This window comes from Biomphalaria glabrata, chromosome 3 (genome assembly GCF_947242115.1).
Source record: "Biomphalaria glabrata chromosome 3, xgBioGlab47.1, whole genome shotgun sequence".
NCBI lineage: Eukaryota > Metazoa > Mollusca > Gastropoda > Planorbidae > Biomphalaria > Biomphalaria glabrata.
In genome coordinates this window covers 10,847,125-10,860,949 of record NC_074713.1, presented here as the reverse complement: position 1 = coordinate 10,860,949, position 13,825 = coordinate 10,847,125, and the positions used below count along the sequence as shown (strand labels likewise).

At 34.5% G+C, this 13,825-nt stretch overlaps 1 protein-coding gene across 1 annotated transcript in view; it reads right to left on the bottom strand.

The window, feature by feature from the left end:
* LOC106071149 (5'-3' exoribonuclease 2-like) overlaps nt 1-13,825 on the bottom strand; it is a 58,225-nt gene that overhangs the window by 31,053 nt on the left and 13,347 nt on the right. The window contains exons 11-31 of the mRNA XM_056023310.1: nt 13,639-13,688; nt 13,411-13,527; nt 12,692-12,771; nt 12,444-12,501; nt 12,274-12,331; nt 11,345-11,394; nt 10,711-10,758; nt 10,539-10,592; nt 9,998-10,236; nt 9,732-9,816; nt 9,075-9,125; nt 8,861-8,968; nt 8,390-8,479; nt 7,948-8,020; nt 7,718-7,801; nt 6,836-6,936; nt 6,399-6,478; nt 6,240-6,296; nt 5,734-5,802; nt 5,160-5,297; nt 4,006-4,334 (exon numbers count right to left, since the gene is read on the bottom strand). Coding sequence (XP_055879285.1) covers nt 4,006-4,334; nt 5,160-5,297; nt 5,734-5,802; nt 6,240-6,296; nt 6,399-6,478; nt 6,836-6,936; nt 7,718-7,801; nt 7,948-8,020; nt 8,390-8,479; nt 8,861-8,968; nt 9,075-9,125; nt 9,732-9,816; nt 9,998-10,236; nt 10,539-10,592; nt 10,711-10,758; nt 11,345-11,394; nt 12,274-12,331; nt 12,444-12,501; nt 12,692-12,771; nt 13,411-13,527; nt 13,639-13,688 — 2,019 coding nt within the window. The remainder of the gene's footprint in view (nt 1-4,005; nt 4,335-5,159; nt 5,298-5,733; nt 5,803-6,239; nt 6,297-6,398; nt 6,479-6,835; nt 6,937-7,717; nt 7,802-7,947; nt 8,021-8,389; nt 8,480-8,860; nt 8,969-9,074; nt 9,126-9,731; nt 9,817-9,997; nt 10,237-10,538; nt 10,593-10,710; nt 10,759-11,344; nt 11,395-12,273; nt 12,332-12,443; nt 12,502-12,691; nt 12,772-13,410; nt 13,528-13,638; nt 13,689-13,825) is intronic.

The window sequence follows — 13,825 nt, the reverse complement described above, 5'->3', positions numbered from 1 at the left end:
CTGCCATGAAGAGCATAAGCGAAAGGGCAAAGGAATGCATAGGCCAACCACATCAAAGTATAGTCTAATGTCACACAGGGTGAGGACAGCAGTAAACAAGGGCGAATGGGAGGTACCGGACAATAAACATGTGCGGTGCCCCAATGGTCCAACGTGACGTAACATTTACTTAATTATTTGTTTGTAGACGCCGCGGATTGGGTGCAATTTATGTCCGTGATTTCCCCACCCCCTCTTGTATTTCTACATCAGTATTAGCCGTGTTAATAATCATTATGATTTTCATCAATTTTAATTACACCCCGCAGGGGGAGCAAGTGATGAACAGATGAAAAAAGGGGGAGGAAAAAAAAAGGGAATGAAGAGTGAGTTCCAGAAAGTGAGAGAAGTGAAGTGCCCTCGTGATGGACATTAAGATGTTGCCCACGTCATTCCAGAGTGCGCCCACGCTCATTACCGGACACGAGTTGGACACTGCCAGTACAAAAATAAATCACGAAAAAAAAATTGGGGGGAGAGGGGGGGGGGGGGTCTTGCAGACGTTTTACAAACGAGGTCTAAGGCTACCAACTACAAAAGTGTACAGGCAGATACTAAGTCTAGGAACAAACTTTCAGGAGCTGTCAACATAGCAAAGCCTCTATGGGACTCAGAAACAATAAGTACAAGATTACTAAAAAAGTTTGTGTTTTCGAGTTTGTGTGTTGTGTTTGTGAGAAGCGGTTCCCGAAAGGTTTACCCAAGGACCATCAGTTTGGTAAGCAATGCAAGTTAAATAGAGGTTACAGCACGAATATCAGAACTGATGAACTACAAACTACAACCGGAATCTTTTTACCAACAACTTAAACAAAAATATTCATTTTAAGTTGAAAGTTGGCGGGGGGGGGGGGGGGGGGGGGAGCGGCCAAAGTATGGCGCCAACAGTGGAATATTGCACGATTATAAATGGCAAACAATGCCCAGAGATAATACAAGGGGGAAAAAAGGCCTGCTCGTAAGCAAATAATAATAAGCGATTTCTAGAAATCGCCAATAACTGCTAGAGTTGCTGGAAATGAAAGGTTTTTGGTCGTCCACGTTCGGACCTGAAGTCAGCCTGACTGCGATCACTCACAAGCAATGCACGAGTCCCTGTTTATCGTCTTGTCTGATTACAGCCAGAGTGAGCATTGCGTAATTTTCAACATGCAGAAACAAATTGAAGGCAACATTGAACCAATGAACGTACCCGGTATTTAAGACGCTTTATTATTTACAATAATTTGTCTATTTATACAAGAATCAGCTTTCAGCCAGCCTCGTTTTCGGTAAGTTGTACATTTGTACACAAACAATAAATGCCTTAGCAGACATTCTGAAAGCGCGCACTTCCTAGGCTAGATTGTGTTCACCAGACACATCTTGGCAATGTCGCAATCCTCAAACTGAAGCCTAAATATCTGACACGTCAAAACCAAGTTGCCTTGAATGTCGCGCATGCTGAGAACATTGCCGCCACCAGTATGTGAGACATGAACAGTTGAACAAGAAAAGAAACCAAACAACAGAAGTGCAAGGTTGATACGCCTCTGACTGGCGTTTACAATAGGAGAACAACAATTTCCTAGAGAAAAACAGAAGCAATCAACTTATTTCAACTTTCCAAGGAGTTTCTATCGACGCATGACTCACCGGATATAACATAGAGACTACTACGTCACTGAAACAAACAAAAAAAAAGAGTTTATGTTTTCACTCGAGCTCAGATACTGCCACCTAAGGTCCACCCATGGATCATCTGTTTGGTCCACAATACAGTTAGAGGTTTCAATATTTCTCACACGAAAATCAAAAGCTATGGAGCACAAAAACTAACAACCACAATTTTTCCATCCTCCATGCAATAAAGAGGTTTGCGAGGTGGAGAAAGTGTTGCACAGAAGAAAGTACGGTTTGGCTGGCTGACCTTATTATTAGAATTACATTTTAACATATTTCCAAGTATTCAATGAGTTGATTGTCATGTAGCTATGGTTCAGCGTTAGCCAGGCCTAACGGATGTGATTGAATAATCATCTAATATTTGGTTGACTGACCTACGGGCATGGGGAGGGGGGGGGGGGGTGACTGGTGAATGACCAATCTCTTAAGATAAACAAAAAAAAAAAAAAAAAAAAGAAAATGCAATTTAAAAATATGTGTATATTAAAATTTTTAAGATAAAAAAAAGTCCAATTTTTGTGTTTTGATGGAAGTGAGCCTAAACTTTGACATCCTCAACCAGACGTACCCACAACCAGACTGAACAAAACAACAAAAAAAGGTTTTTAAAAAAATGGGGCTATAAAGAGGTAGGGGGTGTGAGAGTTGCCACATAGGCTGGTAATGAGGGTCTTTTCAGACAGTGCTGACATGAAGGGTCTATCTGGTAGCTGCTTGAAAACCTGGCACAAGTGCTAATTTGGACTGAAGAGACCAAACTCAGATCTAGTGTGTGTATGTGTGGGTAGACTCTTGTGTTCATCTCAGCCAATAATGTTCCAGTACATTGACATGGCCCTAGATGACCTGATGCCTTTTACTTTTAGTTCAATGAATCCTCTATAGATCGAATATGAGCCTTGATGTCAGAAAGTAAAGGTGCAACTAATAGATCTACTCAGTGCCATACATACTCTGTTCAATATTAATCACATTTGAATGTGACGCAGCTTTATTTGCTTTCATAGTTAAATTCAATATAAGATATACAAACATTTGACTAAATAAATCCAAGTATGTATATATATATATATATATATATATATATATATATAGGGAGAGAGGGATAGATAGATTAAATCTATATAAATATATAAAATGTTTTAAAATTTTAATTTAATTTTATTTATATTTTATTTTCAGAATAACAATAAATTATGTGATCCAAGGGAGACTATCAACTTTTAACTTAACAGCACAAAAAAATGACCAAAAAAAAATTATTTTTTTGTTTGGTATTCAATCCATTTTACACAACTTTTATGTCACTAAAAGACTTTTTTCTAAAAATGAATTCAGTTACTATTTCCAAATATATCTTTCTATTCAGTCACTTCCAACCATCAGAGTACATCACTGGTTGGAGTATTGAAAAGAAGCCATTAGTATATAGTGCTCACAATGCAAGATAGAAGTTAGAAATAGAGTTTGCCTTTCAGACTTTAAGCATAATGTATGTCCTGAAAAAGGTGCTACAGTGCAGGCCTCCAGATGAAAGACATGTTCCTCTGCATCCCCTCCAAGTGATATCTGTGTGGAACTATCCATGTGGAGGAAACAGAGAGACTAACAAAAAAAAACAAAAGAATCCACATAGAACAGAGTTCACTGAAATAGATAAGCTGAAAGAAACTTTTAAAGAACATGGACTATATCTGGCATCCATCTTCCCATTCTGGGACTCTAATGAAATATATTTGTGAACTACTAAAACATAACAAACTGCAATGGAGGTCAAAGGTGGGAGCCTTAGCATTGGTCCAGATTCTCAAATAGCATGGCCTTCACACCAATAGTCAGGTTCCAGAATCTGAACCTAAAATGTTCATATTGGCTGCTTAGCCCCATGTCCAGTAGTAAAAAATAAAACCTAACCAAAGTGAAAGAAGGATTAGTATGGTGTATTTTAATTTTTTATTTTTACCTTCTTCTTTTTGGGACACAGTGAATGTATGGTGTATTTATTATGACTGTTTACTTAAGAATTTTTGCAGTTATTTGAGGTTTTTAAAATTGGTTAGTGTTAGCTGATTATAATAATAATAAGTGAATTTCTCAAGCACTGCTTAGAAATCATAATGTAGACTCAAGGCACTATGAAAATGCAAATAAATGTTGCTAACATAACAGTCATGCAGTGGTTAGGTTGTCTCTCTCATCTATACTGTCCTAAGAAAGGATGGACGACTGCCATGAAGTAGACAACAACAGACTATAACGAATAAGAGAAACAAGGGAGATAATTATAAATCTCAGCCCTACCTCTGTGGCTGGTTCCACCTCTGTGTGAAGACTGCTGGTTACTGTTGTAGCCACTTCTATTGTTGTTGTTGTTGTTGTTGTAGCTACCTCCTCTGCTGCCATAGCTGTTGCCAGACTGAGAGCTGTAGCCACCGCCCCTCTGGTAACTGTTGCTTGATCCACCTCTGCCTCTGTTGTTGTTGTAGCCACTGTTGTTATTGTTGTTGTAGCCACTGTTGTCATAGCCCCTGTTGTTGGACCCGTAGTTATATGGAATAGCAGCTGAAATTGATGGCATCATGTTCTGGGAAGACATCACATAGCCCTGACCTCCCATGCCAGCAGTGTTCCTAAACAAAGAAAAAAGTAATATTATTTGTGTTCCATAAGAAGTGAAGTACAAAACAAAAACATTAACAAATACTTTAAAAACAAAAAAAAAAAGCTTATATTATGTCTTACTGTTTCAATCCGTTTGGATCAGTCATGTAATTATTTATTATATGCAGAATGGACCTAGACATAATAAATCTGTGCGATTATAAATTATAATTATTATTATAAATATTTTTACCAATTGTTTTTGTTTAACTTTTAGCTTTCTCAATGCGCTATGATCCTATCACTGGTCTGGACCAGTTGTGAAAGGGGGAGGGAAGAAGGGGGTATCTTGGTGAATGATCATTTTGTAAATGCATAAAAAATATTTTCACTCAGGGGCAAGTCCACAAGGGGACTAATTCAACTTATACCACCACATCTGTCAAGTATGATTTCGTTTCCTTGTTCAAGGTACCAAACAAAATAATTGACTAATTAGTTAATATTATTAATTGATTCTTGTGACAGACTGATTACACAAAAGAGGCTTTTTCCCCAATGGGGCACTAAAAAATATAAATAGGCTAGAATATGACAGAGGAAGGCCTGATGGTTTTGTAGCATATGTTTCAAATTGTCAACATGATTGTCTGAGTTTGAAGCCTTTCCACTTCCACCCCTGCTCTGTACAAGAGAATTGGACTAAGCACTAAAAACCTTCCTTTCTGAAAGAATGCCCTAAGAAACAAGAACAGGAAGCCCTTTTACTTTGATGGAGTCAGAAGGATAACATTTCCTGAATTCAGTGATTTATTCACCATAATAACAAAATAGCATGCCTCTCATCTGCTCACCTTATCAACCTGTTGGCTGCTGACATATCCTTGTTGTCACGATAGCCACTGTGAGGCTGGAAACCCAGCTGGGGTCTGTATCGCTGGCCAGGATTTTTGCTGTTCCAGTCATCAGGTTTCAATGTTGGAGGTGGCATGCTAAACAGGCAAAGGGTGAAAAAAAAAACAAGATTTTTAACTAGAAGAACACACATTTAGTTTGTCCCCTAATATCTAAGTGTTTCAAAGTGTTATTTGACAATGGTTCTTGAAAGCAGTTTTATTCTCTAACCATGTTCTTACAGATTTTGTATTGTTTATATTTTGTATTGTTTATATCAAAATCAAAATGTATATCCACTTCACTTTTCCCCTTTTGTGACAATAATTGATTTTTAAAATTACTTTTTCTTGATGTTACATCCTTAAGCTTTCAGCTACCTGAATGACAAACGTGGTCAACTTTTACACCCAACTGATGTAGTTTTCATTTTTTTTCATATGCATGCTTAGTTTTTTTAAGATATGAAAAAAAACAAAAAAACACCTTCTCTGATTCCCACCCCCAAATTCCACAAAAAACAAAAACACTTACACTGCTCCTGGTAACACAACTGCCTTGAAAATGTAATCTGGATCAAATTGTAAATCTTTATAGCATACACTGAAACACAAGAAATGATGTCAAGGAAGGTTATCCTGAACAAAAATCCAGTAAAACTTTTACAAATTTATCAACTAACTTTAATTTAAAAAATGAAAAAACATTTTTGGTTATCAAGAGATTATAAAACAAAAAAGACAATAGGTTTGAGCCTTTATGAAAGCATCTATGATAAATGAAAGCACAATACCATAATGTGTGGCTGAGAGGCTTAAACCACTTGGCTACCTACCAAAGGGGCTTGAGTTTGAAATCTGACTCGAACTCGAGTTGTGTTGGCTGAGCGCATAAAAGCAGCACAAAAACCTTTCTCCCAGAAATCCCCTCTCCCCACTAGCCCATAAAAGAGATTGGACCACAAGCACATAAGCATCACTATACATCAAAAGTTATTAAAACAAATACAAACTTCTATTATCCATTCAAAGCACACTTACGTGATACATTTGTTGTCATATATATCATCTACACCTGGCAGGGGTGTTGGCACAATTCTGATAGACACAACAGCAAAACAAATTTTTGTTAGGAGAGATATAAAATATATTCAAAATACTGTTCCTTGTATTAAATATACTAAACACTAATCCACATACCCTCCTTTGTCAATGTTGAATTCATCTGACCAGACAAAACCAGCCATGCCTTTTGTTAGCTTGCTATCCAATGGCACAGGCTGCAATACAAAATGAAGATCACTATACAATCCAAATACAACTCATTCAACTGAAAAAACACAGTAGTTGGTATAGACACAAAAGTACAAATTTAACTCTTGCTCAGTGGGACAACTCTCAATGCATTGTTTGTTACGAAAAAATGCTTCTAAACACAATTTTGATATAAAAAAACAAAAACATATTAACTAGCAGAAATTTGCAGATTATTTTTAAAAAAAAATACTTTAAAAAAACAAAAACTGTTCAGATGTTCAAGTCTCAAAAGTATGACTCTTTCAAAATGTTGAATCAGAAATAGAAAGTCAACAACAACATTAATTAATTTCACACTTATTGGAGTTAGTCAAACTTACATCTTTAGTAAATGCACCTTCATAGAGTCCTTCAAGGAAATCAAATGCTGGATGGCTTGCACCAATAAATAACCTGTCGTTACCTTTTGTATTTCTTTTACCTAGAGAAACAAAAATGAAATAATGGCTAAACCAATTCTTTCTAATTATGCAAAGCATCCAAAACTAATAATTTTTCAAAGATGAAGTTGCAGATTCTCCCAAATGTAAATATGTTTTTTGAATCTTTAAAAAAAAAATAATTATCTTTTAAACAAACTAGCAGCTTGTTTATATTGTTTAGAAAAGTAAATTAATTAAAATTGTTTTTTAAAAGCAATTATTTCTGTTCTTTTTTAACATGAAAAAAAAAACAAAGAATGAAATAAAAATGTAGAAAAACAACAAAAGTTAAAGTTTGTTTGGACATTTGTAGATAACATATACTTGTAATCACTTTCTTGTATTAAATATACTTTGCAATTGTTTCTGAGAAGGACTACAAGAAGTAGTAGCACATCTATCTGAACATTTAGTCTTGCTTTGGATTGCATACCCCCAACATTTAGTCTTGCTTTGGATTGCATACCCCCAACATTTAGTCTTGCTTTGGATTGCATACCTCCAACATTTAGTCTTGCTTTGGATTGCATACCCCCAACATTTAGTCTTGCTTTGGATTGCATACCCCCAACATTTAGTCTTGCTTTGGATTGCATACCCCAACATTTAGTCTTGCTTTTGATGGCATACCCCAACAGAGTTACATTCAAATGTTTTTCCACCAGTTACTGATTTATCTTGATGGAACTAGTAATTTTTTTTTATTCATGCTTTGGATATCCTCAACAACAGAAGACAACTTTATGTACATAGCAACAAAATGGGTTTCCATGAACTTACTCTCTGCTGGTGTCAGGTCTGGGTATACACTTTCAAGGGCTTTCCGAAGTCTGGTTTCATCCACAAATGGTAGAAGTGCCACACCTTTAAAAAAAAAACAATAATCAAATAAGGTTTGCTTTTCAAAGTATCACCACTTGACATTATCAAATAAGGTTTGCTTTTTAAAGTATCACCACTTGACATTATATCCTAAAAAGCTGTGAGCAGAATGGGAACTAATCCATTACCTTGCCAAGCAAACTTCTTCCCATTCAAATCAATTTTGAAATCCACTGGGTAGAAGTCAATGATGGGAGACTCCTGTAGGTTAATGCATAGCAAAGTAAGTATTGTCAAAATGTAATGATATGACAAAAATCTGGTGGTCAGAATGTTTAGTGATGAAGAATCAAAAAGGTATTAAATAATTATTAAAGTAAAAATTTTAGGTTTTGTTAGAAATCAATTAAAGTAATTGCAATGTCAATTTTTTTGTCATTAAATACCATTGTAGGTGTTTTTCATTACAACTGTTCTTGAAATGTAATGCTGTATACATTTTTACTTTCGTTTCTTATTTTAAGTATTTAAAAACGTACAGAAAATTAAAATCTAATGTGAAAAAGTCAACTTGCTAATAGTATTATGTATTGGTCAGCTTGCTAATACGTGAGCATTTAGAATACTTACTGGGTCTTCCATCAAAGTTTGCCAAGTGATGGGTAAATGTTTCTTACTTGCGGCAGGGAAAACTCCCATCAGTTGTTCAAGAGGCTGAAACTGGAATAAAACATGACACCTTAAACTGGGCGAAATTATGGGTTGAAAAGCCATTGACTTGTACATAAGATATAGCCCAAGTCAAATCATATTACAACCTGGACATACTGTAACCTTTTCAGTCTTATTTAAAGGTATAGTATTAAGCCAGATGAGATGAGTGGATTAGCTCAAATTAATCCAAAAGCTACATGTTGTTTTTTTTTAAATAAAGTTTGCTCATCTTTCACTACCTAGAAAATGAAATCTTTGAGGAGAAACCAACCAAAATATTTTCCAAATCAATCATTTCATTATACATACATTAAGATGCTTAGTTTGAAAAGCACAAATCTATCTACTAGAACATGATGATTATTAAGATAAAAAAAAAAAACTTACTGGCTGTGTGTTTCTCTCAAAATCATTGGAAAGATCTCCAATGTTGACAAAGTCTGAAGCAAAGGGAGCATAGTGGTAAGGGAAGTACCATTTCCATGAAGCACAGCCCTAGTCAAGAAAAAATATCCTTTAAAACAGTGTCAGTGCAACAATAGAAGAATAAAAAGACATAAATCAATCATGCTGAGATTAGAACAACAATGAAGTATCCTACCTGGTAATAATACCTCAACACCCAGCATAAACCTCGAACATAATGTCTAGCCTACAAGTACAAAAAAAACAAAAAAACAACTAATTTAACATTACTGCAATTCAGTATGAAATTCTGGTATATCCCATTAGTTCAGGACCAAAGTAAAAAGTCTAATATCTAGTAGTGTTTAGACAAAATGTGTTGTTTTTAAAAGTTAACACAAAACAAAGTAAACAAAACAAAAAAATCTAGTAGTGTTAAGACAAAATGTGTTGTTTTTAAAGCTTAATTTAATACAAGTTTCTCCTACTGTTATGTAAGTCAAGGAAAGTAGATCCAGACATAAGTGTCAAGGGCTGTAACTCCATTAAAAGATTTTTTAAATAAAAATAATTTATAGTATCTAAACTGTATAAAAACAATATATTAATTTAGGCTGATACAGACACATTCCATAGTGCAGTAAATAGCTTTTGATTTTAATTCAAGTATTTTGTATTTGTCACAAATTAACTAAAAAAAAGCTAGTAGGATCAAAACATAAAAAAAAAATAAACTGAATGGGTGTGGAGGAGGAGCAGTGGTAGGGGCTATACACACACACACACACCTACTGTTGCCTCATTAAAAACAAGGCACTTTTATCATAGGGCTATAAAAGACGGAAGAACTTACAACATTGTATCTGAACTCTTGGTCATTCACATCAACATTAAATTTTGACTTGTAGTATCTGTCTTTCCAACCATCTTCCCACAATCTGGAAAAACAAGAAATAACTCAATATATACTTGCTAGAAATTGTATATATAATTCGCAACTGTTTCATCTAATAAGTAATATGCACTAGAAGTTGGGGGGAAGAGGTTAAAATGTTATCCACTACTTGCTAGTAAAGACATCAAACAAAAAGAAACATTAACATAAAATTGTCCTTTCACCTGACATCATCGGGTGCTTCCTTCTCTTCTTCATCACTGTCATCATCCACCCCACGACCCCCCTGCTCTGTAGGTTTCCTTTTCTGTCCCACCTGTGGGTCATTCTGAACCATGAGGGCTTTTAGTTCTGCTGCTGCCCCACCACCACCTGCTTCCGTGGACATGTTTTGCCTGCGACTCTCGTATGCTGCCTGCCTTGGGTTGGAGACCACAGTTGATGCACCTGGTCTGCCCAGTGCCTGACATAATTTACAAATTTAAAATCAGATTCTAATATCATTAATGTTTAGGGACAGTGTTCATGCAAATTGTTGCAGCTAAATTACTTTAGGTACAAATTATGACATCAACAACATTAAATGTGTTTATTTTGAAAGCATGCCATTTAAAACGTTTGAAAAATTTTACAACTGAATAAAAAAAATTATAAAATATATACAACTGAATAAAAAAAAATTATAAAATATATATGATGAATCTAAAAAAGTAAAAGTATTAAAGATAAACTAGCGTCTTAAAAAAAAGAGAATTCTAAAGATACCTGAGGAGTAAACTGACCACCCATCATCCATTTTGGTCTCTGTGCACTCTGTTGCTATTGAAGATAATGAAAACCAAACATTAAACCACATTGAACTTTGTACATTTGTAAAGGTGAAGTAAAAAGTCTTTCAAAACAGATTCAAACTAATTAGAAGTGCAACTATTCTCACCATCTTTATTCTCTGTTTCTTCTCTTTGTCCCTCCTTTTGAAATCAAGCTGGTGAAGGAAGAAAATACAAAGTACAGTAGAAATTATCAGAGAGAATCAAGTACAATAAGCTAGCATGAAAATACAAAGTACAGTAGAAATTATCATAGAGAATCAAGTACAATAAGCTAGCATGAAAATAAAAAAAATGTCTTCAAAATACAAAACAAAAACCCTGTCCTCCATTATACCAGGACCTTCTCTGTCTACAGTTCAATGTTTAATTAATAAGACCCCATTTAACTAGTGATAAAATAGTTCCTTTCATTTGTGCAATAATCATACGCATATCCCCCCGAAAAATAACTTCCATCAGTAATTTTCCTAACTAGTTTTTAAAAATACACCATTTGAAGCCTACACCTTCAAAGTATTATAAAAAGTGAAGCACAGACATTATTTTTAAACAAATGATTGCCTATAACTGAAATTAATCAATGTACTTTAATTGCACAAGGTTACTAGCAGTACTATGGGGGAGTCAGTCAATTAGGATTATTTTCCCTCAATGTTTTTATTGAATGTCTGCTCTTAAAGGACTGCACTGATACATGCCTGGTTAATTAGGCAAGTTGAATAGAGTGAAGAGGCTTACTTCAGTTTGCCTTCGTTTTTTAAAGATTTCATCTTCAACTTTGCCTAGCTCTGAAAGTAGAATCAAATGTCATAGCAAATGTTGAATTAGATCAAAGTCATAACATAATTAGACAAAGAGCATGTTTAGTATTGTTAGTCATCAATGAAAGCACTCTATTTAATCATAATCTGAATCTTATAAAATAGTACATTTCAGAATTTTTAATGGTAAAAAAAATAAATATTTCTATTAATAATAATAATTTGTTTTATAAAGCGCTGTTAACTAACATAATGTAGGCTCAAGGCACTATGATAAAAAACATAAACATGAGTTAAAATGACAAATTAATCTATAAATGTTTTGAACAGATAGGTCTTAACGTTTTTCTTGAATGTAGTAAAGCATGTTGTTTGAGATCAATGGGGAGACTTTTGGTCCATGCACTGAAAAAGCTTGCAAACAGTATTTTTTGAGGGAGTAACGTGACATGATTAGAAGTGCAGGCCTCTCACTAATGTACAAGAACATATCTATCTTTGTTGTAGATGCACTGATGAGAAAGTGTGGCCACCTTGTAGTCAATTCTTGCATTCACAGGAAGCCAATGGAGTGTATGCAAGAAAGCAGAAACACATCTTGTTTTTTCATAGGACTATTCGTGGAGCATAACGATTTTGTCATCAGGTATACCTACTTTCACGTATAGCAGTAGTTAAGGCGGGAGAGTCAATTTACTCCTCAGGTATCTTTAAGTTTTCTGTAAGCCAGGCAGACATGGCAGTAAAAGATTGTGTGAAAGATTGTGTGAATTGATGAACTTTAAAACCATTTGACATTGACAGCATCACAACATCAAAAGAACTAGAGTTTGTCTTTCTAAATTAAATATTTAAAAAATAAAGTAAGTTGATCACTTCAGACAATAATGACATTCTTATAAGTACCTGACATAACCAGTTGAACACGACTTAGGTTGACAACACCACTTTCTGTGAGGTAACCCTGGAGGGATAAACAAATATTTAAAAGCTATATTTCTTGTTACAATTACAGAAGTATAAATTAACTTGTCAAATGGTGTCATAAAAATATATGGGAAAATTGTAAAACTTACACCAGTTTTATAAACTACATCTTTGTACAGTTTCACCAGCCTATCAATGGCTCCTTCCCTAAAAAAAGAAAACCAGTCAAATCATCAACAATGAAACTGCTATATAGTGATACCTCGCAATATATTGAGTATATTTCTACACACTTCTAATACATTGATTACACTGAATTCCTAGTCTCAAATTTTTAACACAATCACAGAATGCTTAATTTATTTCAGTACACCAACAGACAAAGTTCTTGACTCACCTGATTTCTAATGATGGTAAGTGGGGCAAGAAATCATTGCCAACAAAGAAACACATAAATACCCAATCATCTAGTGCTCTCTGTCAATAAATAAACAGGGAATAGGAATAGTATTTCATTACAAATACTTAGCACAGCACTGTTAATTCTAACTAAACCATACAATTTGTAATCAGTCAAATGCTGTTAAATCAAAATATGTGTATATAACGGTTAACCTATGTTATTTAAAACTGCATCTTTTACCAGCCTAACTAGATCAACAGAATTCACCTCCATTTGGAGGAAACTAAATAGGCCAGGATTTCAACTCTGTTTAACTCTTTCTCTCCTATGAGGCACATTGTCAATTTAACCCCATCATTATGGATCAGATCCACGAGTTCAACATCAATGCTTAAAAAATGTATTGTTTTCTTTCTTACATAAATGTTTTTAATTTATTACAACTTGACATAGAATAGTTTCCCTTTGTTAATACATCCAGATTTTTTTCCCCATTTCAACATGCTTTTAAAGCGGAGGTGCTTAAATTTTCTCCTATTAATTTATCATGCTTTTTTTCAGTGATAGTGACATGGGATAATAAGATCCAGATTTCCATTATATGTGTTTCTACTTATGTTATTTTTATTTTGAAAATTATTTTAAAAGTATTCTCAAGAATATGTTTCATAAGAACATGTCAACAAACGATGTAACAAGGAACTAGAACCTACCTCAAAGCTATATGTAAAAGGTAAATTGGGCATTGCTAGCTCTGTCTGTAGGTACTCTCTCAAAACACTTAGCCTCACAAATATATACTGTTGCTCAACTCCTGGGACAGATATGGGCTAGAAGGATACACAGGTGAGAATAATTTAGATAGGTGAGAAGAGATCTAATTAACGTTTTAAAAATTACTTAGATTAATAAGACACTAAGAGACAAACATTGACATTAACCTCATCTGTTTCTTCTCTCGACAACCCTTGACAATCTTTCAATTCATGACCTAAAATTTAAATACAAGAAGATTTGTGTTCAAATAGAAAATCTCTTAATAAAAATGCTTAATCTATTTTCAAAAGATTTTTGCTGAGGCAACTCTGAATAAACCAAAACTGATTATGCAGAAAAAAGTTGATGAAT